This window comes from Hirundo rustica, chromosome 6 (genome assembly GCF_015227805.2).
Source record: "Hirundo rustica isolate bHirRus1 chromosome 6, bHirRus1.pri.v3, whole genome shotgun sequence".
NCBI classification, from domain to species: Eukaryota; Metazoa; Chordata; class Aves; order Passeriformes; family Hirundinidae; genus Hirundo; species Hirundo rustica.
The window spans coordinates 57,564,760-57,590,449 of NC_053455.1; the positions used below are offsets into that span (position 1 = coordinate 57,564,760).

The 25,690-nt window shown below is 43.2% G+C and overlaps 1 protein-coding gene across 2 annotated transcripts in view; it reads left to right on the forward strand.

The window, feature by feature from the left end:
* The window catches only part of MICAL2 (microtubule associated monooxygenase, calponin and LIM domain containing 2), a 118,346-nt gene extending 100,956 nt beyond the window's left edge, over positions 1–17,390 (forward strand). For both annotated transcript variants that reach the window (XM_040068125.1, XM_040068127.1), the window contains 6 exons: positions 2,882–2,976; positions 4,850–4,942; positions 6,345–6,438; positions 11,816–11,915; positions 13,007–13,080; positions 13,962–17,390. In XM_040068125.1, coding sequence (XP_039924059.1) covers positions 2,882–2,976; positions 4,850–4,942; positions 6,345–6,438; positions 11,816–11,915; positions 13,007–13,080; positions 13,962–14,146 — 641 coding nt within the window. In that variant the 3' untranslated portion in view covers positions 14,147–17,390. The remainder of the gene's footprint in view (positions 1–2,881; positions 2,977–4,849; positions 4,943–6,344; positions 6,439–11,815; positions 11,916–13,006; positions 13,081–13,961) is intronic.
* Positions 17,391–25,690: the final 8,300 nt, after the last annotated feature.

Consider the following 25,690-nt stretch of genomic DNA (forward strand, 5'->3'; position numbering starts at 1 on the left):
GTGAGACCACATGAGAAATCTGTGGAGGAGCAGAGATCTGAAACCAAATAGCCAAGTCCTCTCTTTCTACTGGGCGTTCTACTGGCCGTTCTTTCCATTTCCTACCAGCTTCCATCTGGTTTTGGACACCAGTGCCCCAGGGGATATGTGTAATTTTATTTCTCTCTTTTGCAAAACACTGAAATTCTTACAGTGGTAGGATTAACTCCCATGAGTTTTACAAAAATATGCAGTTTTGGACACTCACGGAGGAAGCCAACAGATTAATATTGCATTATGTTATCAAAACAGTTCCTGCTCCAAGACATTCTGTGTATTTAGGCTGCAGTCACTACCATGACACAAAAACACCCCAGGAAAGAAAGGGAAGTGAGCTGTGACAGGCAGATGGACACCAGTGGTGGGTTTTCCCCATAAATCTCCAGGACAACCAGTAGTGCTCCCACACGTAACACCAGGGATCACCTTTATGAGCCTCTTCACATGGCACCTCCCTCACTTTTCAGAGGATCTAAGGTTTCCTGGGGAAAGGAGTATCTTGGATGTTCATGTTAAGGGAGAGGTTCTCAAAAGCACTGCACTTTCATCTGAAGTCTTTTTCCATGGGGAGGGAAAGCTCAGGTATAACATATGCTAATTTGGAAATTAGGGAGATGCTGAAGTGCTCAGGAAAAAAGAAATACACATAATAAATAACTCTCAATCTGAAGGAATGAGATGCCTGGAAAGTGAAAGTCTAAGTCTAGAAGACTTGAGTTAATATTTGGAAAAGAACCTACATTTTTGAGATCAGTTCTGTAGCAGATCGAGCTTTAAGGCTTGGCATATGTGGAGGCAAATTATTACCATCTAACTTTAGTATTGCAGTTCTAAATTTCAGATTTTAATGACTCAGTAAAAGCCCCTAAGTTTAAACCTTTTTGTGTTTGTTTTGTCCAAATTCTCACAGCTGTTGGCCAAGTTCTGCCTATCCCACCCTGTTTGGTTTGAGGTTTTTTTTGGGTTTTGGTTTGGGGTTTTTTGTTATTTGTTTGTGTTACTGAGTTGGAACAGGCTGCTTCTCCTCCAGACCTTGTAACGCTTCCTAAATTATTGATATCACCCAAAGGGAAGGGCAGGGTTAGCTTATTCCCAGCACAGCTGAGAGAAGAAAGGGAGCGTGTAATTGCTTGTGTTTCCAGCCCTGCCAGGCTGCAAGGTCTGCCCTTTGTACGTTGTGGAATCTGATTTCTCCGGTGGCGTGACTGTGGGGTAGTTACTGCAAACTTCTGGTTGCACAGAGAAAAGCAAGTTGGGGGAGTTTCCTCATTCAGAGAAGCAGTGTCTGCTGCTCCCCACAGCTGGGAAGGGCAGTGCCTGCTGAGGACAGGTGGAGTGCAGCTGGATGTGCAGAGCAGGGGCAGTGTGGTGGTGCTGTGACCCCAGCACTGGGAGCCACCAGCCCCTGGCAGGTCCCAGCCAGGAGCTGTGTCACTTCTCCAGGCACTGCGGGGCAGGGAGGTGTGGGCGGCTTGGGCACGTCTGTGAGGCTGGAGACCCACCTGGAGGGCTGCTGCACCTCCCTGCCCAAGGACCTGCACCACAAAAAGGATGGCAGGACCCACGTCTGCTCCACTGAACCCTCTGAGCTTGCAGCTTCACTGAACACAAGGACTGGGCGCTTCTAAAACTGAGGTTGCAAAAAAACAATAATCAGAATCCCTGCCTCAAATTACTTGGATATGCCTTTATTGCTTTACTGTCTGAGATGAACACATTTCATGGATCCTGAGTTTAAATTAGGGCTGGAGGCAAAAGTCCTGCTTGAGCCCTAGGACCCAGAGCAAGGCAGAGAAGAAACATCTACACTGGGAGAAGGGGAGGTGATTTTAATCTGAATACACCTAGAAAGCCAACTGTTGCCTTGTTGATACAAAGGAAAACTAACACTGTTAGCTTTAAATAATGTATATTTCCAAGATGCCCAGCTGTTAATCATTAACCCTGTAGCAGGTTGAAGCATAGGGACAGATGTTCTAAAAGCGGCTTTATTTTCTGAAATGAAGAGAATGAAGCTATGCATTAGACAAATTAAGAAGAAATTCAAATATTTACACCCACTTGAAACAAGATGCTGGAAAAACAGGCATGATAAAATTGCTGCAATTAAACGTAATTTAATTTATAATTCTGAAAGCACGCTTCTTCCAAAGGCAGACTTTGAGTTTTCCTTGTGGAGTATATTGTTGTGATGTATGGATTTTCCTGACTTCTTATGGCATTTTAATCAACAGCCCAATGATGTGATAATATTCCTAAAGCAGAAAAATAAGTGACGTTTGTTTAGACATAATTAATGAAATATTTATGTTGCATGAGGCTGTGTGATAAAGCCCTGTTCTCTTAGTCCATTTGCTTCTGATTACATTTGTGAGTTTTTTATATGACCAGACATTCTGACGCCAACTATTTTACACTGAGCAGATGTCATGTAGTAAAAATGGGTGCCAGATGCTACAAGCCACATAAGGGTAATTTGTTTAAGAGCTGGCTCAGACTTTGTGCATTCAATTACACTCTATAGTGAGCTATATACAATCATTTGGGTAATATGGCTAACTTCAGATATACATTTTAATGAATGTTGAGTGCGTTCAGTACAGCGTGCTACATGCAGGGTGCTCAAGGAATTAATTTAGTTGTTTGTAGCACCTAGAGAAAAAAATAGAATATACGGCCAGACAGTTTTTGACAGGGATCAAAAATTTAATTAGTGCTGTCAGCTGAATTTCCAAATTGCTCTAGGTGCTGCTGCTTAGAACTCAGGGCAGGTGCAAAGCGTCTGTTTAAGTTAAAGAACAGTATCTTTTGCTTCACTGCCCATTTTGGTTTTGTGTTTTAGGATATGAACACCTACCTGTCAGAAGACAAGCCACTGAGTGTTCTACTTCATCCTCCGATGAGGAATTTGAATCCAAGCCTTCATTAACACACAAGGTAATATCGAGTTGGAAAACAGAAAGGTATTACCTCAGTTGGGCTGTATTTAAAATGCATCATATGATTTTGATCTAAAACACGCAGCAATTCCTCAAAGTGGGAATCGGAACATTGGAGGTTTCATGTCAAGGAGAGAAAATACATTAAGACAGATGAACATCAGCATTTCTTTTACCTCTTTGGATTTTCAATTCCCCCAGGTTATATCAGTGCTGACAGAGGAGGTCCTAATTTGACAAACAGACATGTTTCACTGAAACCACTTTGAAGCTGATTCCTAAGCCACCTTCATATGTGGCCCAACAAACAAACTGTTGAAAAAAAATAAACCAAACACATGCAGTTTTCCTTTGGGGCAATACAGATTGGCTTGAGAAGGGCTACAGGCAGGTTGCCTGTTAAACACTCTGTGGCTCACAGACTTGTGCTGATGAGGATAAAGTAACACCCAGACCCTGTACCCTGAAACTGCAGGAGCAGGAGCCGAGGGGCTATAGCACCCTGAACCCTTCATACCCAGCTCTGATGTGAGAAAACAAAGCTTTTATTGTCTGAATAGTTCCTCAGAAATGTGCTTATCTCTTTCCTGTGCAGATTATCTGTAAATGTAATTAATAGTATGAGTTGGCCTTTTGATTTGCTGTCTTTGGGGGTGGGGGGAGGAGGAAGGAAAACAAAATACTGAAAAACACTGTCAAATATGAAAGCTAAGTGGGACTTTGAATGGAAACAGAGGAATCAAAACACAGCAATGTGTGGCAGCACTTGTCTCCAGTGGCTCAGTGTCAGGGTGTGCTGAGATGGCAGGATTCTTCATTCATCTTCCCTGCCACAGGAAAGACAATCTATAGTACAATAATGTTATGCTGAGTTAAAAAAAAAAAAAAAGGTTTAAATAAAATAGAGAAAAGAAGGGAGACATGGGAGCAAACTGGATAGAAGCAACTTGCAGCAGTTCAGGCAGTCACAGGGAGGGCAGAACCTGGTAGGGAGAAGGCAGAGCTCCAGGGAAGCTGCCAGAAATGGGAAGAAGGATCAGCTCTTGCACATGGGCACCAGCAGTGATTCCATTTTGATGCACATTCCCCACTCGGTGTGCTTCTCTCAGCTGCCTCCTACCATCCCTTTTCATGGCAGTTCTGGCTGGTGTTTTGCCAGTGCTACCATTTGTATCTGGCAAAACTCAGTGGGAAAAATTTTAGTGACTTCCTGGCTGGTTAATTTTTTAAGTGTCCAGTCTATGGTGCTCATGTATCCTGCCTCCTCAAAAATGGGAACTCCACAGCCTTGAAGCACTTCAGGACAGCTTGGGTCAAAGGCAAGATGGAGCAATGGCAGGTGATTCCCTGCCCAACCCTGCAGCATTAGCTGTCCTGATCTCCTGACAGCAGCAACAAGTGCCCTGGGGAAAAGCAAAAATCTCTGTAATGCAGCAGAGAAATGACATTAGGGAAGGTTTCATAGGGCTTCAGGTAGCATCCCGTGATTGAATTTGCCACTTTCTAGCTATAGCAATGGAAATGGGTTGGATTTCCTTAAACTGGTGCTTTCCCCAGCCTGTGTATGGCCATGTCTAAGTGGGGTGTTGTTCACAGTCATCTTTGTGATTTGGAAACGTTTTATTGACACTCACTTAGGGCTGCCTTAGGAGCCTGTTTAAAGCCAGCATAGCAAATGCATGTAAACGTTCCTACATGGATGTTTCCCTTCTGACCCTGCAGTGCTCTGGGCAGGGGATGGGGTCAGGCTGTCCCCAGGGATCAGAGTCCCAACCTCAAGAGCTCCATCACGCTGGGGGAGCTCTGAGGAAAGCTGCAATGGCATACTTACGCTTTGATTGCCTTTTTCTTCCCCTCTGTGTCTTTTATAGGCAAAAAGGGCTATCAGAAAGAGAAGGAAGCTGGAGAAGGAGACAAAGCAGCTGATTAAACAAGAGGAGCTGAAGAGGCTTCACAAAGCACAGGTGAAAATGTAGCTCGCAGATGTCCCCTTTGTCTCCCAAGAGTGACTCTGAGTGTGGGGGTACCCAAAACGGGCTCGGCACCTCCCCTCACTCCTCACTGCCCTCTGTGCTGAAATACCCCCAGCCATCAGCAGGAAGGGGCGTGTGGCAGAGCTCTGCGTCTCTCTGGGGGACAAATCCATGTTAGTCCCTGGAGATCATCATAATTGCCATCATAGTTTTGTAAATAGGCATGAAGAATAAGAGGGAATAGTGACTGGCAATAAGAGAAAGGAAGAGGGAAAGAGATGGAAAAGGGGAATAACATCAAGCCCGTAGAAAGTAAGAAACTCAGCCATTACCTCTGTGCATTACAGGAGGATACAAAAATACAGTGATGGCTTTTGTTCTCTCCCTGCCACAGATACGAAAGTGAATCATTTTTTTTCTTAATGAAAAGAAAGGCACTTCACTTTATACAGTCCCTGCTCTTGAGAAAATGCTAGGAAAGCTCTGGACTCTACTGGTATATTATTTCCAATTAGAGTTTAAGATTTGTAAATGCACTTCTGCACAATTTGATCTCAGATGTATCCTATTTAACACAAAGGAAGAGAAGCTATGTTTTAGTTTTTATCTGAGAATTATAAATTATATCGAGGTAACATTAGATGCATATGTGACTGCTCTTATTTTAATGCTTTGTGGAGACAATCAAGTCCAAACTTTTTGAATGATCTTTCGTATTTGTTGGGCTGTTGCTGAGGCCTTAGCTTGGAATGCCCTAACACAGCCTGAAATGGGAACTGCTGAGCAGCTGTCTTTGGCATTTGAACCTTTTAAGGTGTTTCATGCTTTTTAACCCCACCACACCTTTAAAAATCTTATTTCAAAGGGAATGGACAATGGATGTAGAAATCCTTCCTGAAGTGCCACTGAATTTTCACATCTTAGCTATTAGACCCTTTTCTTTCTGGGTCAAAAGCTGGTGAAATATGAAAGCAAACCAAATTAAATCCCATGGACAATAAAACAGCTAGCAGAGCTTTCCAGCTGTAAACCTTCCCTACTTAGATGAGCTTTGCTAATGTAATATCTCAGAATATGTGTCTCTGAATATGAAAGTAGTGACTTTTTACACCTTGTGTGACACAGAAACATTGTGATCTTTTTTTTACTATGGGAGAGCTAAAACTCAGAAAAAACCCGAGGTTCCTTTGGTGCCTGAGTTACTTACATAAAATTGTGATGGACACCTAGTGGCATATTTAAATTGCTTAGGTGCCTGGTACACTCAGTGAGCTGGTAAGAGCCATGACTCCTCCAAGACCTTTCCAAGCTGTTCCTCTAAGCACTGAGACTATCTTTTGTCTCTGGGTTTTGAAGCTGTGTCTGTAGCTTTCCTATCATTACATTTTTGCAGGCAGTCCAGCGCCAGCTAGAAGAACTGGAGGAAAGACAAAGAGCACTGGAGATTTTTGGTGTCAAACTGGAGAGAGAACTAAGAGGAGAAGCAGGTACACAAAGCAGAGTTCCCTTATTTAGTGGTGGGATTTTTAACCTCTTCCAAAGCAGAGGGTTTTAATGGTTGTCATGGAGATAGTTTGGTGCAAAATCTGAAAAGGAACATTAACTGGCAGGACAAAAATCATTTACAGACCTTTTTCTCAAACTTTCTGTTAGCTCAAGCTCCTTTACATTGAATGCTTTGAATTTTTACTGGTTATCACAGATCTGGAATTACTGACAATGCTATTGAACCTGAATTTACATTTTCCTCAACAACCCCCCCCCCCCCCCCCCGCCCCCCACTTTTTAAAAAAATTTAAGTCCCATCCTGAGCTTAATTTCATCTTGTGGAGGGAACCAGTGAGGTTTCCAGGAGCTGTATCTCAGTTACCAAGCCAGCAGCAGCCTGTGCCTAGTAACGGAGTCCTTAATGACTTTCCTGGAGTGTGAAATGCCATTAATACGATTAGAGCCAGTGGCCATGCTATAGCAACAGCAGCCTGCAGGCACACACACAGACCCCAACAGCACAGCTTTTCCCCCAGTGGGCTGGAGATGACGGGGGGGGTCACCCCAGCCGCAGCCAGAGGAAAGGCTTCCCCTCACCTGAGCCAACACTCCCAAGCAGCCAGGGCTGTGGGATCCTGCCCCTGGCCAGCCTTGGCACTTCTCCCCAGCACACACGGGGTGAAGAAGAGGGACAGGACACCCAGGGGCTCCTGCCAGGCTCAGAACAGGGGTGGGAATGTGACCCATGCCCGTAAGGGACTTCAGAGGGGGCTGTGGGTCTGTGCTGAAGGGACTGACAGCCTGAATGCAAATGTGTCTTTATTTATCTCCACTTCAGAAAACTGAGCCTTGTGTTTTCCTGACAGGCAGTTGCACAACACAGAAAACGCAGATATGTTTTGGCACCTGATCTTGTTGTTGTCTTAACCAGGCAATTCAGTCCAAGTCCTCCATGCTGGCCTTTTTAATGCCATATTTCATAGCAGCTCTCACCCCTATTCTGACACTGCACTAATCAGTTCAGCAAGAGAGCATTTGCCCAACCCTTTATATTTATTACCTAATTTCCTAGAACTGATCGTGGCAGTCTATTCCAAATTTTATTTAAAAATTTAGCATCTCTTTTTCTTAAATGAAATCATAACCCTTTATCAAGCAGCACCCCTCTCACCGCCCGTGTGAAAGTCTGCTAAAAAGGCTGTGAAAATTTAGGGAGTTAGCTTTTTCCTTCTGATTTGTATAGAAGTGGTTGTTTTCTGGAAACCTCAAAAATGTAGAGGGACAAGAAGCTTCTAGCTCTCGGGATAGACACAGGATAAATGGCCTAGAGCCACTTCTTGTTGTTGCTGTTTTGACAACCACATTTCCTAAAGAAGGCTGTCTGCCAAGAGATCGATGCTTCTCATTCTCTTACCATCCCTGGTAATTGGATTGCCCTCATTAAGGTGAAAGTACTGGTTTTTTTCTCCCTGTTGATTGTTTGTGCGTAGGTGGCCAGTTACAAATAGGGCAGATACTGAAATGTAGGATGTTACTGTCTCTCAATAACTCTTCTGGTGCAAAAGCACGAAGCCGTGAGCTCCCCAGACAAAATGTGAGTGCTTTGTTGCTCGTAATAACGTATGTGTAATGATGCAGGAATTGGTGAGTTTAATATTTTGTTCAAGCTTCCTAAAAATAATGAGCGTTATTGTTTAACGAATGGCCAGTGTTTATTAGGTTAAGTTGTATTTAAGCAGGTCTGCGCTTATGCAATTCAAGTGATTTAATAGGTATTATTAAGGTAATTAGAAAACGATCACAGTTCAGCAATAATATTGAGCTGCAAAGGTTGTGAATAACCAAATTTAGAGGCAGGCCTGCAAACACCAGTCTTCAGTGACATTTACGCAACTCTCCTCTAATAATTCTGTAAGCCTGGGATGAATGGCCTCTTTGTTAGGGGGAGTTATTCATTAGCTCCTCAACTGAATTAGAAGAGAACATGCGTGGGTGCGAAACAACTGCCATGAAGACTGATGAGTAAAATGAGGTTTTGATGATCTTCTAATTGTAGTGACAACAATTCATGCATTTGGGGAAAAAAACCAGCAAAAAACCCAAAAAAACCCAACTCCCCGAAAAAGCATCCCAAAAAAAAGAGAAGAAATTATATCAGTCCTATGAATAATTTTTCCTATTTTCGTTCTTTCCTTTATTCTGCTTCAAAATACCAAATAATAAGTCACCAATGTACTGTTGCTTTGTTTTCCACTGACATTTGTGAAGGCTTACGGAGAGCTTCTGCCTACAAGAAAATACAGAAATAAAAATCTCAAAACACGTTTTCCACTGAAATTAGCATAAGGGCTCAGTTGACTAAACAAGTCATGAACAATGATGGTAAAGAAGAAAACCTACATTGAGAGAAAGTTAAGAAATGCCTCCGTGCTTTGGAAGGTGAACAAATATCTGCACATGTTGTAGCCAGTTTTTGATTTCACACAAAACACATCTGATGTCTCAGAATTTTCAACAGAATAAAAAAAAATCAGTTGCAAGCCTATAGAAATAAGGAATCAGTTTCAACTGTACCTAAAAAGGTGCAAACTGGTCAAGATCCCTTTACTGTGTGATGACTGAAAGGAGGGACAGTGAAGCATCAGTCTGGAGATCAGAAGGTTCAGGTTTTGAGTGTAGTGTTCAGTAAATACTCCTCCACAGCCTACACAATTCCTGCAAAAGTGATGAAAATAGAAACACCTGTGATGTAATTAGAAGAATGTCTGACTTTCAAATGGATCTCAGTCAGGAGAGACTTGGGTAAACTAGGAGGAAAGGTTTGCTTTAGCAATGCTGTAGGGAAAAGCCAACATGACTCACAAAGCAAGCTCACAAATTGTTTTCCCTGTAACCTATAAAAAAGATCTGTCAAACTGCATTATCCAAAATGCATCTTTGGTTAGTTCTGCCCTTGGAAGGCATCAAGCACTCCATCAGACTTAAATAGGTATTAACATTGGTAGTAACAAACATTTGAAAAGTCCAGGGGAAAAATGTCCCGGGGAACACTTAGGGGGCATTCTGTGGGATGGAGGAGGAGGCAAAAACAAGAGCTACTTTTATTTCACCTTGCACTGAGGATTTTTCAAAAATGAATGTTTTTTTGCAAGGTGCATCATCTTTGCTTACCTCCATCGACCTACAATACACAGTCTTTTATTAGAGATACAGAGCTTTTAAAGTGTAAAGAGGAAAAGTTAAAAGAAGGAATATTTTTTGCCTCGGAACAGTAACCTTTTGCGTCTATGCTGCACTTATGCGTAACAGCAACTGCAGTGTTTTTACTGACAGTAAAATCGATCAAATTTTGATGGTGCCACCATTTCTTATGGTGGCATACAAAGACCAAAGGCTCTGAATACTAATGCTGCATCCCTGAATTGAGAAACTGACATGTTCCAGGAAGGACTGCTCCTGCAGTCACTCTGAGAAGACACTTTTTATCACCACTTGTTGACCTGGAAGATACCACAGGAACACATCCATGACTGCCAAGCTTTAATGGAAACAGGCAGGAATTGAAGAGAGGTTGCTCTGCCTTCTCCTGAGGTTTTGTCCTGTTTCATGGTAATTCCCATTTGGGGTCAAGTCCTGCTGACAAACTGCAGACTGCACCCATGCCAGCATGACTCCTGTCCTTGGTGTGGTGGCCCACGGAACTGCTCTGATGCTGGCAGGAGGTGCCCTGGGTTCCCCAGGATGATGGTGTCTGGTGAAGGCATGCACAGGGGCTGGTGGTCCCAAACACCCAGCTGTTCCCCTTGGCTCAGGAAGATGGCTAAAGGGCTTCATTGGGTGGCATTGTTGCTGCCCCAAGGAGATGGACTTTGAACTGCTGCTTTTGAGTGGAGTCAGACCCTGGCTCTGACCTTAGACTGAGGGGCAGCTGAAGCTGGAGAGACAAGAAGGTAACTCCCGGGGCAAAAAATGAAGCACGTTTCCAAATGACAACAGAAAGGCATCAGAAACACTGCTGAACTGCCCAGGACTCTGGCTCCCTCTCCCCTTGGTAATCTAGTTTAATGATACTCTTGTAATTGGTGTCTCTGGAGCTTTAACCTGAGACCCTTTGGGTTAAGTTTCAGTGCTCTCAGTCATATAAGATAAAGGTGCAGTCCCTCTTAATGTAGGAGAAATCATGTAAGCTTTCATCCACAGAAAGCTGCCAGGCTGGTTTGTGGGGATTTTATTCTTGGTTATCTAGCATTGTGATGTAAGGACTGAGGAAGAGAGAGCTTGTTTCCCTGCCTGCTGGCATTATTCCTTTTGCTTCATCCTAAATCTGGCTATCTCTTCTTCCATGCGTGGTGGGGAGTGCAAATACCATGAGCTGGGGCAGGAGCATGGGCTGGCTGGTGGCTTTATGCTTCTGAAGGTGCCAGTGTGCCACATGGATCATAGCCTCATCCTGGAGCAGTGTAAGATATTTTCTTCCTACAAGTGATCACCATTTTGTGGCAGCAGGCAGGAAGGGGCAGAAGAGGTGTGGGAGGTGTGTTGGCAGTGCCATCACTGTCGCTGTAATTCTGCATCAAAGGGAGGTGGGGTGGCTTTGTTTTGTGAAAAAATGAATGGAAAATGTGAAGTCATGAAGATATTAAAAAGTACAGCAAGGAAAATAAATACATAGGTGCTCTGACTTGCCATTTGAAAACACCTTGCCAAAGAGTTTTGTACAGATAGTATTTTAGGAGAGTGAAGGTGGAAGAGATCCACACTTTTCTTCAGCAAGGCACAGTCAAGCTGTGAGCTCTTTGGGAGAATGGCTGTCTAGCAGTGATGCCCTGGCCCAAAGTGTTATAGAACACTTAATCAGTAATCATAGATTTGTCATGCAAAGCAGGTGCAGATTTAGAGGCCAGTTGACAAGCAAAGGGAAATTTGTGTCTGATGTCCACTGGAAGCAGGGATTAAGTTTCTGCTTGCCAGTGCATGCACCCTGAAGGCTGATGGTGTTAAAGGAATGTCCACTTAGACACAGTTCAGCTCTGAAGCCCAGTTTCAACAGGGACACTATCTTATCAAAGGCAGAACTAAGAGACAGAAATAGTGCCCACTAAAGACTATGGGATTATTTGAAAGGAAAATCATTAGGACAAAAGTGTTTTAAAATCCAATGCATCTTTAGCTGCAACAAGCCACAACCGTCAATCAAAATTAGATAAAAATGTCATACCTGCTGTACTCAGACATTACTGGGGTAAGTTGCATACAGCAAAACCATCTCCATTTGAAGTCACGCTTACACAGGAGGACTATTGAAGGAGAACTTAATTGGCAAAGGCATTGGAAAGAAAGCTGGTAAAGCACACTGAAGTCTCCTATTTCACACAGATTCAGGCACAAAGGACGAAAATCAGATGCTTCATGAATGGTTTGAGCTGGTCATGGAGAAGAACAAATTAATGCGTTATGAGTCTGAGCTCCTGATTATGTAAGTAAGGACAAGCATTAGTATTAAAGATGGGGAGGGGAGAGGGGAAAAAAATGTACTCACAGCACACCTGAACACCTTTCTGCATGCTGCATTTGAGACAGCTGAGGGATAAAACCTTATCCTTCCCTCTCGTGTGGTTCGAACATTTCAAATCTGTATGATGCTCTGAACCAATGTGGCACAGAGATGCTCTGTCTTCCCATAATGGTGGTCTAATGAACGTCAGGGCACCTTCTTCTGGGAAGAAAAATGGTCTGACAAATTCATATGTTTTTATTGGACATAGGAAAAATATCTAGAAATTCACTACAGCCATGAAACAAGCAGATGCCCCAACACAAGAAGCAAATAAAACTCATCTCAGATGCCACTGTTGTGGCTGATGGAAGCAATGTTCGCTGTAGCTCCCTCACCTTGCCTCCCTGCAAATACACTCAAGACAGGTTGAGGTGACTCTCACCTATTTTCTCCACTATTCATGGGCAATGTGGGAAGCGATGGGAGCCTCAGCAGTACTCACTCACCCCTGGATTTCCCATCTGTTCAGGCTGCTCACTGCCATTTATCATTTCTTTATCACTCAGCCCCAGTTTCTCCCCAGCTCTGCTGGGGGCTGAGCCATTCTGGCCCCTCTCCTTGTTATGGGGTGCTGTGGTAGCAATGCTTTCTTCTCACACTGCCTGTGAGTTAAAAAGGCAACAGTGGGCTGCTTTTAGTGCTGCAGGACACAAAATGTTGTTGTCTGGATGTGTTCCCACGTTAATTCCTTTGCCTCCTGGTGAGGCCCTTCACGTGTGGATTCAGCCCTATTCAGAGTTACACTGTGGGCGCCCCCAGCAAAGCACAGATGGTTCAAAGCCTCAAGCATTGCTGTGTATGGGGGAGTTTAGCCCCATACATAATGTAAAAGGTGGCAGTGGTAGGTCTGGAGCTGCTCTGGAGATGTTGGCACAGGCAAACCTTTTAGCGTTGGGAGCCCATGAGGAGAAAATAAACAGAATGCAGAATCTCGTAATCGAGATTACATTAACATGTATGTCTTCACTGAAAAAAAGCTGCTTCTTTAACATACTTTTTGCTGCACCCAGAGCCCAAGAGCTAGAATTGGAGGACCACCAAAGCAGGCTGGAACAAAAGCTGAGAGAGAAAATGGCCATTGATGGTAAGTCAAAGGGGACAGTGTGCTCCAACCCACAGGGACAGACCGTGCCAACCCTATTTGCTCCAAAAAAGAACCAGGGTGGCTGAGGCTTCTTTGCTCCTTCTGAGTGCAGCTCAGCCAGCAAAATGTGAGGTCTTCTCATCTGACTCCTGGTGTAGACAGCTGAGCTGACCTGCCCAGTTCTACACTGGACTGGATCAGAAGCACAGCACATGTAGTTGCACTAATTGTGCTCTGCAGGCAGCAATGTCCAGCTGATGGTGGACAGCAATGAAAGTAACTTCTTCAGTCACCTAAACAGAAGAGGTGATCTGCTCTTATGCAACATTGCTGGTTACCCCAGTGTTCTGGAACTGCTTTGAGTACTTGGGGTTACAGCTTGCGCTTGTCCTTTAGTTTGGGATTTGAAAAGGAGCATGGGGAGGAGCAATGCTGGGAGAAGAGTGGTTCCGTAGCACTGAGTACCTCAAAATATCCTGTTGTGTTCTAGGCATGTGGATTGCAAGTGACGGCAGTTTTCAGTACGTTTTCTGAAAAATGCTTTCCATTTTCTTACAGGTACTACATTTCATGTTGGGATTTTTACCTTATAAGCTAAATTTAAACCACGGCTTAATTGCTTCTGTAATTAAGTAGTGCTTTCCCTATCCCTTCTAGTCTAATTTTTTTTTTTTTAAATATGACTCTAGACCCTAGGAATCCTAATGGTCAACTTCAAATGGCCCAAATCCAGGAGAAAATTTCCCCGAACAGTAACTTTAACAATACTAACCGCAATTGACTACATTTGTCATTGACTATAATGTTAATTCAAGCTGTCCTCTAACAGTTAAAACGCAAACAGTGATCTGGTTCTTAAGCCCTTTTTTGTGACCTTTTAGACAGCCTTAAAGACGAGATGGATCTGAACGAGGAGGATGAAATTTTTACCGAGATGATGAAAGTGGTTGAAGAAAGGGACAGACTCGTATGTACCTTAGAAGAGCAGAGAGTGAAAGAGCGAGCAGAAGATCAGCACTTCAAAAGCCTTATATTATCCACAGGTTATCAGCTGAGCAGGATTTAAACAGCCACGTCCAAATAAACATCCTTTCACCAGTATTCCCTATCACGGAGATACAGTCTTCTGGAAAATGAAGGAATTCGAATTTAAAATCAGCTTATTTGGGAAACACATCATTTTGTTATCAAAAGCTTTAAAGCAGTTCTTTTGCTTATACCAGAGACAGTCATTTCACTGTCAGCTCAAAGGATCTCTGGGATACAGATTTGGACTGAATTTGTCTGTCTGATGGGCACCAGGGTCTGTGAAAGGGAAATCAGAGCTCCATTATTCTCTTGGAATTTTATTTTAATGCTGAGAGTAGAGTTTCTGAGGAACATGATGACATCATTTAGTATTTCTGAGACAGCCTTACTTTCCATCTGTTTGTCTGAATCTCTGTGTGGCTTTGTTAATATTTTGGCACAGCCAAACCATGGCCAACTATAGAAAAGTCAGAAAAAAAGCCTCTCATGAAAATAGGGTTAGTCTTTATTTCTGGTGGAGGAAGAGTCATTTGACTAATGACTACATATAAGCACTTACTAAAACTACTGTAAGTATAAGCATTTACTAAAACTACTGTAAGTGCAATGTCAGAAATTAATTTTTCAGGTATTTATCAGTTTTATTGCACTGTGTATTTTTGAACAAGAAGTAAAAGCAATATTAAATCCCTGCCTCTTGTAAAATGGTAAGGGATTATCAAAGGGGTGACTATCCTTACAGCTGTTACATGCTCAAAAAGGTTTCTGTATCTCAGAGATTAAGGTCTTTAAAATAAGAGAAAAGATAATTTAAAAACAGTAATTCAGACCCAATTGATATTTATAGGGCAGACTTTACTATGACAGACTTTACAATTTCTTCATAAAATACATCACAAATTGTATTGTTGGGAGTGATGAATGGAATAGCAATGAAAGACTTCCCTGAGAGTAACCTCACAAAAAGACTGCAAAAAATGTTGAGTTTTTAATATCGATATTTGATAGAAAATATTGTGAGGCTATTTAAATTACATTTATCTTGCTGCTTGAGAATACATGCATTTTTTTTTGCTTAAAGGGACCATCTCCTATCTTTTTTGTACGTGCATTTGTAGATATTGGCAAAACAGCGTGCAGAAATTCTCCTAATTTAAGTAACTTCTTAAAACTGAGATAATTCTGCAATTTAAGATTGGTAATATTCCCAACTATATGTGTGATGCACTAGATTTTCAAACTGGACAAAATAAGGGGAAACTGAAAGACTGATTTGGGGGTTTTTTGAATATCAGTTTACCTCGTGCTCTGAGAAGATTTGATGTTCTCATTATTTTGTGATTGGTGCTAATTTGCAGCATCTGCCTATGGTACAGCCAAAGATAGAAGCATTCCTGTTAAAAAAGCTTTAAACTGGAAAACCTCTTTGTGAGTACGGGTAAAGTAACAGACACACTGGATCCTGTCACAGTAATTTATGAGTTATCTTCAGGTGTTTTTGGGTTTTGTTTGGGTGGTGTTTTTTAGGTGTTTTTGGTTTTTTGGTGGGTTTTGTTGTTGTTGTTGTTTTGGGTTTTTTTTGGGGGGGGGGTTTGTTTTGTTTTTTTTGTTGGTTGGTTTGGTTTGGTTTTGGTTTGTTGTTGTTGTTGTTGTTTGGGTTTGGTTTTTTTGTTTCCATATTGCAAGAAATTTGAAATACCCTTTCTAAAGGTAAAAGCAAGTTTTTGCTATTGGCCACACTTAAATAATATACCTCTGTTGGTGCAAGCTTTATACTATTGCTCTGCAGTATTTATTTATATTTATTTATTAGACTGTTTAGAGAGGGTAAGCATGTCTGGTTACATTTTACAGTTTGGATGTTGTCTCTGATTTTGATTGAAAAATGTGTATTTCTAACAGCAGTGTACAGCAAAGCTGTGCATTGTAGAGTACAGAGCTTTACAGATTTGGTAAATAATTAGCAATAAAATATGAATTAAGCTTTTAAACAGTGTTCTCAGTGACCATAACTTGAAGGGATACCCTTAAAACACAGCATTCAGGGCTTTAACATATAATTTGTCTTTCATCACAGTGAAAAGACATTGAGGAATCCTTACATGTGTTCCAAAATAACCACCAGAGTTTTTTTTTTTTCCTCCCTCTCATTCAGAGGCTAAGCACACCTGATCTTCAGATGACATTTTTACTGAGATGGATTGCAGTGATTGATTTTTTTAAACTAACTCTATTACTTAAGAGTGACACAAAGTATTTTAATTTTCTCTGTTAAGATCTGCTGGTCTTTCCAGTTTTGTGGAGAAAATTTCTGCATTTTATCACTGTCCCCAATCCTGCCTCATGCAGTCCTGTAGAAAAAGCCAGTCTAGGAAATGTCATCGTTTTCTGTGAGAGTCATAACGATTTCAAGGTATTTTTTAAAAGTTTGAAAGCAAAATGCTTAGAGCTTTGCACAGGAGGAGAATTCTGTGAATTCTGCAGAAATCCCCAGTTATATCAAAGATTGGGGTTTTCACCTCACTTTTGCAATTAAGAATCCATTCACATTAGTGTTGCTGTTGTAAATTAGTGTTGCTGTTGTAAATAAGCCCTGAGATTTCAGGTTACAGCAGATACCTGTTCAGCTGTAAAACCAAACTCCAAAGGGTGCTTTCCCTTTAGCTCCAAAGATTTGCGTTCTTGAGAGTATCAGAGTCCACAGAAGCTGAGAGCCATCAGAACTTTACGGACATCAAAAATCCTCTTTGCTAAAGAAACACTTTTCTGCATGCCCCCTGTGGTTGTTACACATGCTCCACCCAAAACGGTCGGCTCTTGGGTGGAAAAACCCGTCAGGCTACTGCTGCCCTGCCTGATGTTAAGTACCTCACAAGATTAGATCAAAAAGTAAACCGTGTGATTTAGAAAATCATAAACTCCTAAGTCATTTAAAGCAGGCCTTTGTGTATTGTGAGAGTAGAGAAGGGGGTTAAAAAAAAAAAAAAAGAAAAAAAAAAAAAAAGAGAGAAGCTATGTGCACTGTTCACAGGTCAGTTTCATATGGTTGGCTTGTACTAGAAATGTATTTAAACACTGGTTTGGTTATCAGTTTTCTTGCTGCTCAAATCTTTTCTGTTACTTGGCTCACTAATTTATAATAGATTTGTTCATTTTTAAGTTCATGGCACTGTCATTTCGGGGTATAATGTGATGTGCTGGAATGTACTGAGTGTGTCAGAATGGGCTGGTTGTGAGAAATTTTCTATTTGAAAGAATAAAATTCTGTCTTACTCTTTGAAGTCCCTAAATCATTTCCATAAAAATTTCTCTCTGCTGACACCTACGCAATAATGTGCGACGAGAACAGATCTATAGGTAAGAAATTAAATCATCTTCTGAACTCATGTGCTGATAAGTAAATCGCAGCATCTTGCAGCACACCGATTCCTTTTGCAGCTCATAAATAACGACACTCTGAGGTTAGGGGGCACCTTTAACAGCAGAGATTACAAACCCCAGGAGACCAACAACTTCTACACGTGCTCACACCGGAATTTACCAACTGGTTTGCTTGTTTTTGACACACAAATTATAACAGCTCCTTGAAGACTTGAAGGAAAAGTGTTGATCAAATGGTAACCAAAATCTTAATTGTTAATTAATTGTCAATTTTCAAATGCCACAAACTTTATCTCTATCAGGTCATCTGGTTTTGTTGCTTTCCAGCAGTGGGAGAGTCAAACTGACCAAGACACTGTGCTGCCCAGAGCAGAGAAGAGCATAAGCAAGACAGGGCCCAGCACAATTGTCCCCTGCTCAATGACTCTTGGACTGATTGGTAGGTCTCTCCTCCACACAGGACAGATGGACAGCTGCTTCTCTTCAGGGATCAAGGTAATTTCTGGCATCTTTGAAGTAAGATTTTCCTTTTAAGTGTTGTGTTGTTTCCCTTCCATCTTACGGACTTTTCTAGCCCAGGAACAGGGTAGAAATGCCGCTGTAGGAATCTACTGAGGCTCTTCTGATCACAGTGCGTGCACACACACTCCTTGTCCCCTGTTCAAAAGATCACAGGACTAAAGAAACTCAGTGCTTAGGGACATGGTTTAGTGGTGGATTTGGCAGTACTGGGTTAATGGCTGGACTTGATCTTAATGATCTGTTCAAATTTAAACAATTCTATAAAAAGCTTGGGGAAACAATTTTGTACATCACTGTTTGAATCAAGACCAATCCATCTGCCTTCGAGGTAAAGGGACATCTCACTGATTTTTAGTGTGTTTGACCATAGGAAGCAAATGTAGAGGTCTTTTGCCTTGCAACTTCTTTGTAGCCCAATTCATGCCTGATTTCAACTAAGACTTTCACATTAGTTTAGTAGTCCTTTTCCAGAAAGATACTCTGTTTTCTTCCTTGCTTGAGCAAGTCACAGGATATAGTATAGCAGATTGGAGACTCTGTACATCTTTTTTGCTTCTGTTCAGATCTAGAGCTGTCCCTGCTGGATTTTGCATGGACCGTACGTTTTGGCATGGTTTAGCACAGTGGGTTTGCCGTGGCAGCATGCAAATAGTGTTCCTTCAGTTTTCATGGTAGCCACATCTCATGAGCCTGGGTCCTGGCAAATACTTCATGATGGGCAAGGTATTTGCTGGATTTCACCCAGATCTCTTTGCCTGATATTTATGAAAAAAATCCTGCTTTCTTCTGTAGCTTCTCATAAACAATGAAGAGACCTGATGGCCCTGCATGGCAGTATTGTGCTTGCTGGAATATTCATGTAACACACCTATACATAACTACAGGCCCAAATGAAGGGTACAACTGAAGTTTATTTGGGGGGGGGGGGGGGGGGTGGGAATCATAATACTGATGTCTTTCCTAAAAATGTCTCAGGAAGGACAGTTGTAAATGCAAGTAAATTTGGCCCAGTTCTTACAAATAACTAATTGATGTAACAGCATGTTAGCAAAAGTAGTGAAGACCAGGATGACATTCCCATTTTACCAAAAAGTTTTAAACTCACTTTCTTTCCTCTGAAGCTTTTGAATAATTAATTTCTCTGGCTATATACGTGTTATCTTTTATCTTTCATGTACATTTTTCCTCATGACAGTCTATCTATTTTGCTGCTTGATGTACAACAAAAATTCATCGTATGTTTTAAGAATCTGTTTGGAAATACTCTGTCACTTTTATAAAACGATGACATTTTGTTGTATTATTTAAACCAAATATTCGTATACCAAAGAAGTCAGAGTAGAAAGCATAGCTATGCTTTAAATTCCAGCATGTGAATATGCCCGATTGTAATCTCACTTTGTGAGCTGGAAAGAAATTTATCCTCAAGCGTGAGTTTTAGGTGATGCTGGCAATGAAAATTTGGAGCCCTTTTATCCCTGGTCTGATGCCTTCTGCTGTTCTAATGCAGCCACATTGAGATGGTGTGGAAACACCTTCTCTGCTCAGCAGGCTCCTTTACTGTGCTGTTAACTATTACTCAGGAAGGGGTGGGCACATTCAGCAATTCACTACACAGAGCTGGCAGGCCAGCACAAGGAGTGCTTAGGAAAATAAAATGCGTAGACTTTGGTCTAGTTCTCCTCTTCCTGAAGTCAGCAAAGGTGTTCCCCTAAGCGAGCACAGCAGCAGCAGCGAGTTGATAAATCGCTTTTAAAAATTCCACTTCCGTTCTTTAAATGACCGAATGGTCAGAAGGCTGGAGCAGAGCTGCAGCTAAGAGGAAAATGTTATGGGAATACTCTAAGGCGAGTGAATGATTTACTGCACAGTCTTAACCAGCTTGGCTGCTCTTTCTTGCTAGCCTAGCCCACGGTTGGGATATTACATACCTTGCCTCTTCTGTTTCATTGGGAAACTAAAACGCTGCTCCTGCGCATTCTGAGTCTCATATTGAAAGAAATAAAAACCAGCTGTGCATGCACAGATATGCAGGTGAATAAGAGTTATTTGAAGGGTGGAGGGGAGGGAACTCAGCCACCTTTTATTGCCTGGCAAAAGTACATATGTGAGCAGGATACAATTAATTTGATGTAATGTTTGGCTCATCTGTCCGAACAAGGCGCTGACAGGGAGTGTGGTGAGAGCTCTCATTTCTCTCTGCTCCGCATTTCTCCATGCCACGTGCAGCAGGGCCAGCCTGAACAGCAGCCTGCTGACTGCTGTGTGTCCTGTGCTGGGATCGTGGAGCATGATCCTGGAAGTATTCCATTGTCAAATATAGAGCAGAGCAAACTCCATCCCCATAGCTGCCATAACTTACACCTTGTGTATGCCTATAAAGCCTTTTGTGATGGATGCAGTATTAATTTAAGGCTATATATTCATATATAATCCTACATAAAAAAGGAAAAAAAGGCAGCATATGTAATTCTAAATTTAAGATGTGGGGGTAAAATGTTGTAACTGTCCTCGAAGAGAAACATCACAACTGGAAAAATACTACAATAATGTTACACACCATAAACTTCATATAAATCCTAAAAAAAATCCCCAAATCCTAAAAAAAATCCCCAAATCAAAACTGTAAACTTAGGGTCTGGCTGTTGTTTTAGCATCATTACTTAAAGCACACAGTATTTGAGTTTCCAGATCTGATAAAGTTCATCTTAAAAACATTGTTTATTTTTTTTTTCCCTTGTGATGTCAAACCGCCATAGCTTATGAGGCTATTAAATAAGTAATACTGTATTTATCATTAATTTACATATACCAATTGTTGAGGAATAGGAAAAATATTCTGGGTCTTTTCAACAGTTTTGTGAGGATTGGCAAATGCATGTTGAATTCTGACTACCCTGTACTGCACAGCCCAGTACCCATTGCTCTTAGTGAGGTATCTGGCTTGCTCCTTCTGTGTTTACCACAAACGTAGGGGTACAAAGGCAAGCACACTCGTGCTTGATAAAATGTTCTCCCTTCTGCTGTGCCCACAAAATCCCATATTGACATCTATGTATAGTCATTTGGCTCCAAATGGAGATTTAGCTGGGTCACTGCTCTGTTTGTAAATGCCAGAGATTTACAGGCATATTTTGAAAAGTGCTTGATGTGTGTATTTCTCCTTTTGAAACTGTCCTTTATTATGCTCTTAAAAATGATTCAAATCTCTTCATCTCCTAATACACAAACTCTATAAGCAGCACTTCTGTAAAAAGAGAATAATGTGTGAAATTCAGGCTGAAATTCATAGACAAGAGGCCCGAGACATAACTGGTGCTACAAAACAGCGAGGAAAGGAAAGGATTGTGCTAAGGCTCGGGCTCATTCCTGCTTATAACTGATGGCAGGATGGATGAATAGAGTTTTTCTCCAGGGCACATACTAACTGCCTGCAACAAATAGGCATTGATATCTAGCCCTCATCAGCTAACCAATGTTACCAGCTTGTAAAAACACAACAATTATTAGGTGATTTAGAAATATCCTCATGGTAATTTCATTTCACTTATTATGCCTAATGGATAGCTAGATATTTGCATGAAGTGTGTGTGGCTTTTTGCCTGAATTGTTAATCAAGTGATTAAGTGGTAACTGAAAGTAGTGCATCCAGATGACATTAATGCTGTTCCAGTCCTGGATGCCTCCTGAACCAGCGACAGCAAATTATCTGTTTTAAATGTACTTCTCCCTTAAGCTGCTCATCTGCAAATCAAAGCAGGGTTGGTATAGGCAATCTATCGTGTTAAGCCGCCTTTCCTTCCACAGGCTTTTTATACTGGTCTGACTACAACAGTTGTTTTGTTTTGTAGAAGTGGATGTGACGATGCCAGCTGCTTCTCACCACAAACACAGCTGAAAACTGCTGGCAGAAGAGCTTTGCAAAGTGTTATCCAGACTGAAATGTATACAGTAAATTTAACTTGCAGGAAACTATTTAGTGACGCTTTATAACTTCATGAGTTCTTTTGTGTCCTGATCTGGGGCCTCCAAGACAAGGGAGACAAACTTGACCCAGCACATCCAGAGGAGGCCACCAAAGTGCTCAGAGGGCTGGAGCACCTTTCCCATGAATACAGGCTGAGAAAAGTTGGGGTTGTTCCGCCTGAAGTCAAGGGAGACTTAGCAGCCTTCTAGTACCTAAAGGGGGGGCTTACAAGACAGCTGGAGTGGGACTTCTTGCAAGGGCAGGTGGTGACGGAAGGGGAAATATTGCCTTAAGATGAAGAAGTGTAGGTTTAGACAAGTTATTAGGAAGAAACTCTGTTGGGAGGGTGGTGAGGCTCTGGAACAAGCTGTCCAGGGAAGCTGTGGACACTTCCATCCCTGTAAGTATTCAAGGGCAGGTTAAATAGGGCTTTGAAAAATCACGTCTAATTGAAGGTGTCCCTGCCCATGGCAGTGTGTTGGAAACTACATTATCTCTAAGACCCCTTTCAACCCTGACCACGATTGTTTTTCTGTCAGTGCTGTGCACAGGATGTAGAAACATACGCTGGCAGCTGTGACCCTCCTATCCTTCAGGCCCTTCACTTTGGGCTAGCTGAGGATGAAAGGAACGGTGTGAGCCCTGACGCCGTGCTCACATCTACCTTCACCTTTCGGCACCCACGTTACCTGGCACCCTCCTGCGTGGTTACCTACCACGGGTCACTTACCCGCCCAGCCCCAGATGTGCCTGGCTCCTCCGCGAGGGCCCAGGATGGAGCAGGGGGCGAGGCGCTGCCCCCGGCCCCCCAAACGCTGCGTGCGCCCCAGCCCGGAGCGCAGCGCGGCTCCCGCACCGCCCGCGGCCACCGGGGAGCCCCGCGAGGGGAGCGGGCCCTCCCCGGCGGGAGGGAGGGCGGGAGGAGGGAGGGAAGGAGCGGGAGAGCCGGGAGAGCGGAGCAGGAGCTGCCTCAAATGCTTGAAATAATTCCGCTTCCGTTCAGAGCCGGGAACAGCCTCCCACGGCACCGGGGCCTCGGAGCCGTCTGCTCCGTCCCGCAGCGCCGGCGGCGGCTGGGCCAGCATGGCAACCTCCCCGCAGAAGTCGCCTTCTTCCCCCAAGTCCCCCACCCCGAAATCTCCCCCTTCCAGAAAGAAGGATGATTCCTTCCTGGGCAAGCTCGGCGGCACGCTGGCCAGGAGGAAAAAAGCCAAAGAAGGTAAAAATTAACAGGTTTGCATATTTCCTGGGAGTTACCTTACTGGGGTGGGGGGAGAGGGAGGGAGGAGACAGGGGGAGAGGAAAAGGCTCTGGGGAGCGGGAGGAAGGGGCTGGCGGGGAAGGACGTGCGGGGTGGGGTGGGCAGGCGAGCGGCGAGGGAGGAGCCGCCCCGGCCCCGCCCCGCTCCGGGGCCGCTCCCGGGGCCGCTCCCGGGGCCGCTCCCGGGGCCGCTCCCGGGGCCGCTTCCCGGGGCCGCTCCCGGGGCCGCTCCCGGGGCCGCTCCCGGGGCCGCTCCCGGGGCCGCTCCCGGGGCCGCTCCCGGGGCCGCTCCCGGGGCCGCTCCCGGGGCCGCTCCCGGGGCCGCTCCCGGGGCCGCCTCTGTGTCCATGTCTGTGTGCGGGGCAGCTGCCCTGCAGCTCCTGGCCTCTGTGTCCATGTCTGTGTGCGGGATCTGTGTGCGGGCCCGGCCGGGGAAGGAGGGAGCGCTTCCCGCAGGCCTGGGAGCGCACGGGCGTTTTCCCCCGGCAGGATTTGCCTCCGCACACCGAAAAAGCCGGTGCTCGGGCCCTGTGCGGCTCCTCAGGAGCTGTGGTGGGGTGCGGTGGGGTCAGCACACAGCGCTCTCGGTAATGCACACGGCTGAGTTAATGTCCATAGCCGCGCTCGTTCCTCAGCGGCTCCAGACGCAGTTATCCTTGGTGCTAGGCAAAAGACGCCTGCCTCACCACAGTGAACCTTTGCAGAACGCCGAGCATGTACAACAGTCTGGTTCTCTGTCCATACATGCGAATTTATACCCATCCCCGCTGAATTTGCGTGTGTGAAATCCCATGAGAGAGAGAGAATTGAAATTTAACCCCGCACACCCATCGTTTTCACGGCTGAACTTAATGTAGATGCAGATGCAAATAGAGCCCAAGTAACAGGCACTTCAGAACAGTTTTTGAAGCAAAATTCATTGCTTGTGAGTGTGAAGAAGGGTACGAGGCTCGCTCAGCAGCCCCTTGCTCCTCCTGTGCACACGGGCACTGAAGGCAGACACACTGTTTCCACCAGTGCTGTGGACAAGGATGACACAACTTGGGAGAGTACAGCTCCTCATTCTGTAGCTACCACGTCATCTTTCTGTGATGTACGGCCTTGCTTTTCAATTAAATCCAAGTTGCACAGTTGAGCTCACATTATTCGGCTTTTTCTGGTCATTGTAGATGGACCAGATGTTGATGAAATAGTAAAGAATGACAGCTCCATTAATTACCTACCTATTAAAATTCTTCTTGTTAGTGTTTGTGGCTATTAGCAACATTGAACTAGCAACAGTCTTCCTTGAGGAGTCCACGTTGTAGGTATGTTTTGAGATCCTTAGGTGAGCCTATTTCTGGCAGTTTGTGAATGTCCATTATGTTGTTGTCATTATCGTTTTTACTATTAAATGCTTTTTTCCTTGGTGACAGATGTTTGAAGTCACAAATCTCCAGCAAACTTAGAGGCAGCACTTACTTTTATCCACAATCTTGTAATCTTACAAAAAGATGCGTTCTGTGAAATCATACTTCTTCTGGTTACTTTAATGCATTGCATTTATTGATTAAAACCTGCACCTGCCATTTCATTATCATTGTCCATCCTTTTGAAATTTTGAAACTGCATTGTCCTTGTCTTTTGTGTTTCCCAGTTTTCTAAGGTCTGTCTAAAAATAACAGTGGCTTAGAGAGTTGGGATTTTTTTATTAACTTTGTAAGGACTGTTTTTTGGACAGTCATAAGGGCTGCTGATGGACAAAAATATATTGTGTTAAATTCACCTTAGTATCCTTTTTCTTGGGTATGTATTTTTGACATTTCTCTGGTGGAAATATATACAGAGGTGAAATTGATGGAGTGCTATCTTATCTTCCTGTTTATTGATTTATGGGTTTTAACACATTTGGATGGCTTCAGCCTTACTATGAAGCCTGTCCTCTTTATTGCTTCCTAATTTTTTCTCTACTAAAAATACATACAAGTTTGCAAACTGTTAATGAGCGCTGTTCCTTGCTGGCTGTGGCCCAGGTAGGTTCCATCTAAAGTTGTGATTTTTTTTTTTTTTTTTTAATTTTTTTTTTTTTCTTCTTCTTCTTCTTTTCTTTTTCCAGGTGTTTCTGAAGCCTAGCTAGGAATTTCAGAGGTCAGGTTGCTTGTCCATCCAGGATCTGAGTTTTGGTGGTTTTTTGTGCTTTAAGCAACCTGTGGCAGGTTTCCTATGGAGATGGATCTTGGTCGTAGAAGTGCACATGGTTATTCAGCTGCTTACACGCAGGATGTTATTGGAAAATGTTCAGTATAAGTCAGGATAAATGAGGGACAATTGAAAAATTCCATGTCTTTCAGTTGGTGTAAATTCTGCTGTTACAGAGAGAGCAGAAGTGTACTGATTTATTCCAGTGTTTTACCACAAGGGCTAAGAACTGGTGGTTTTTAATAAGGCAAAAATGTTTGCCTTATTAAAACT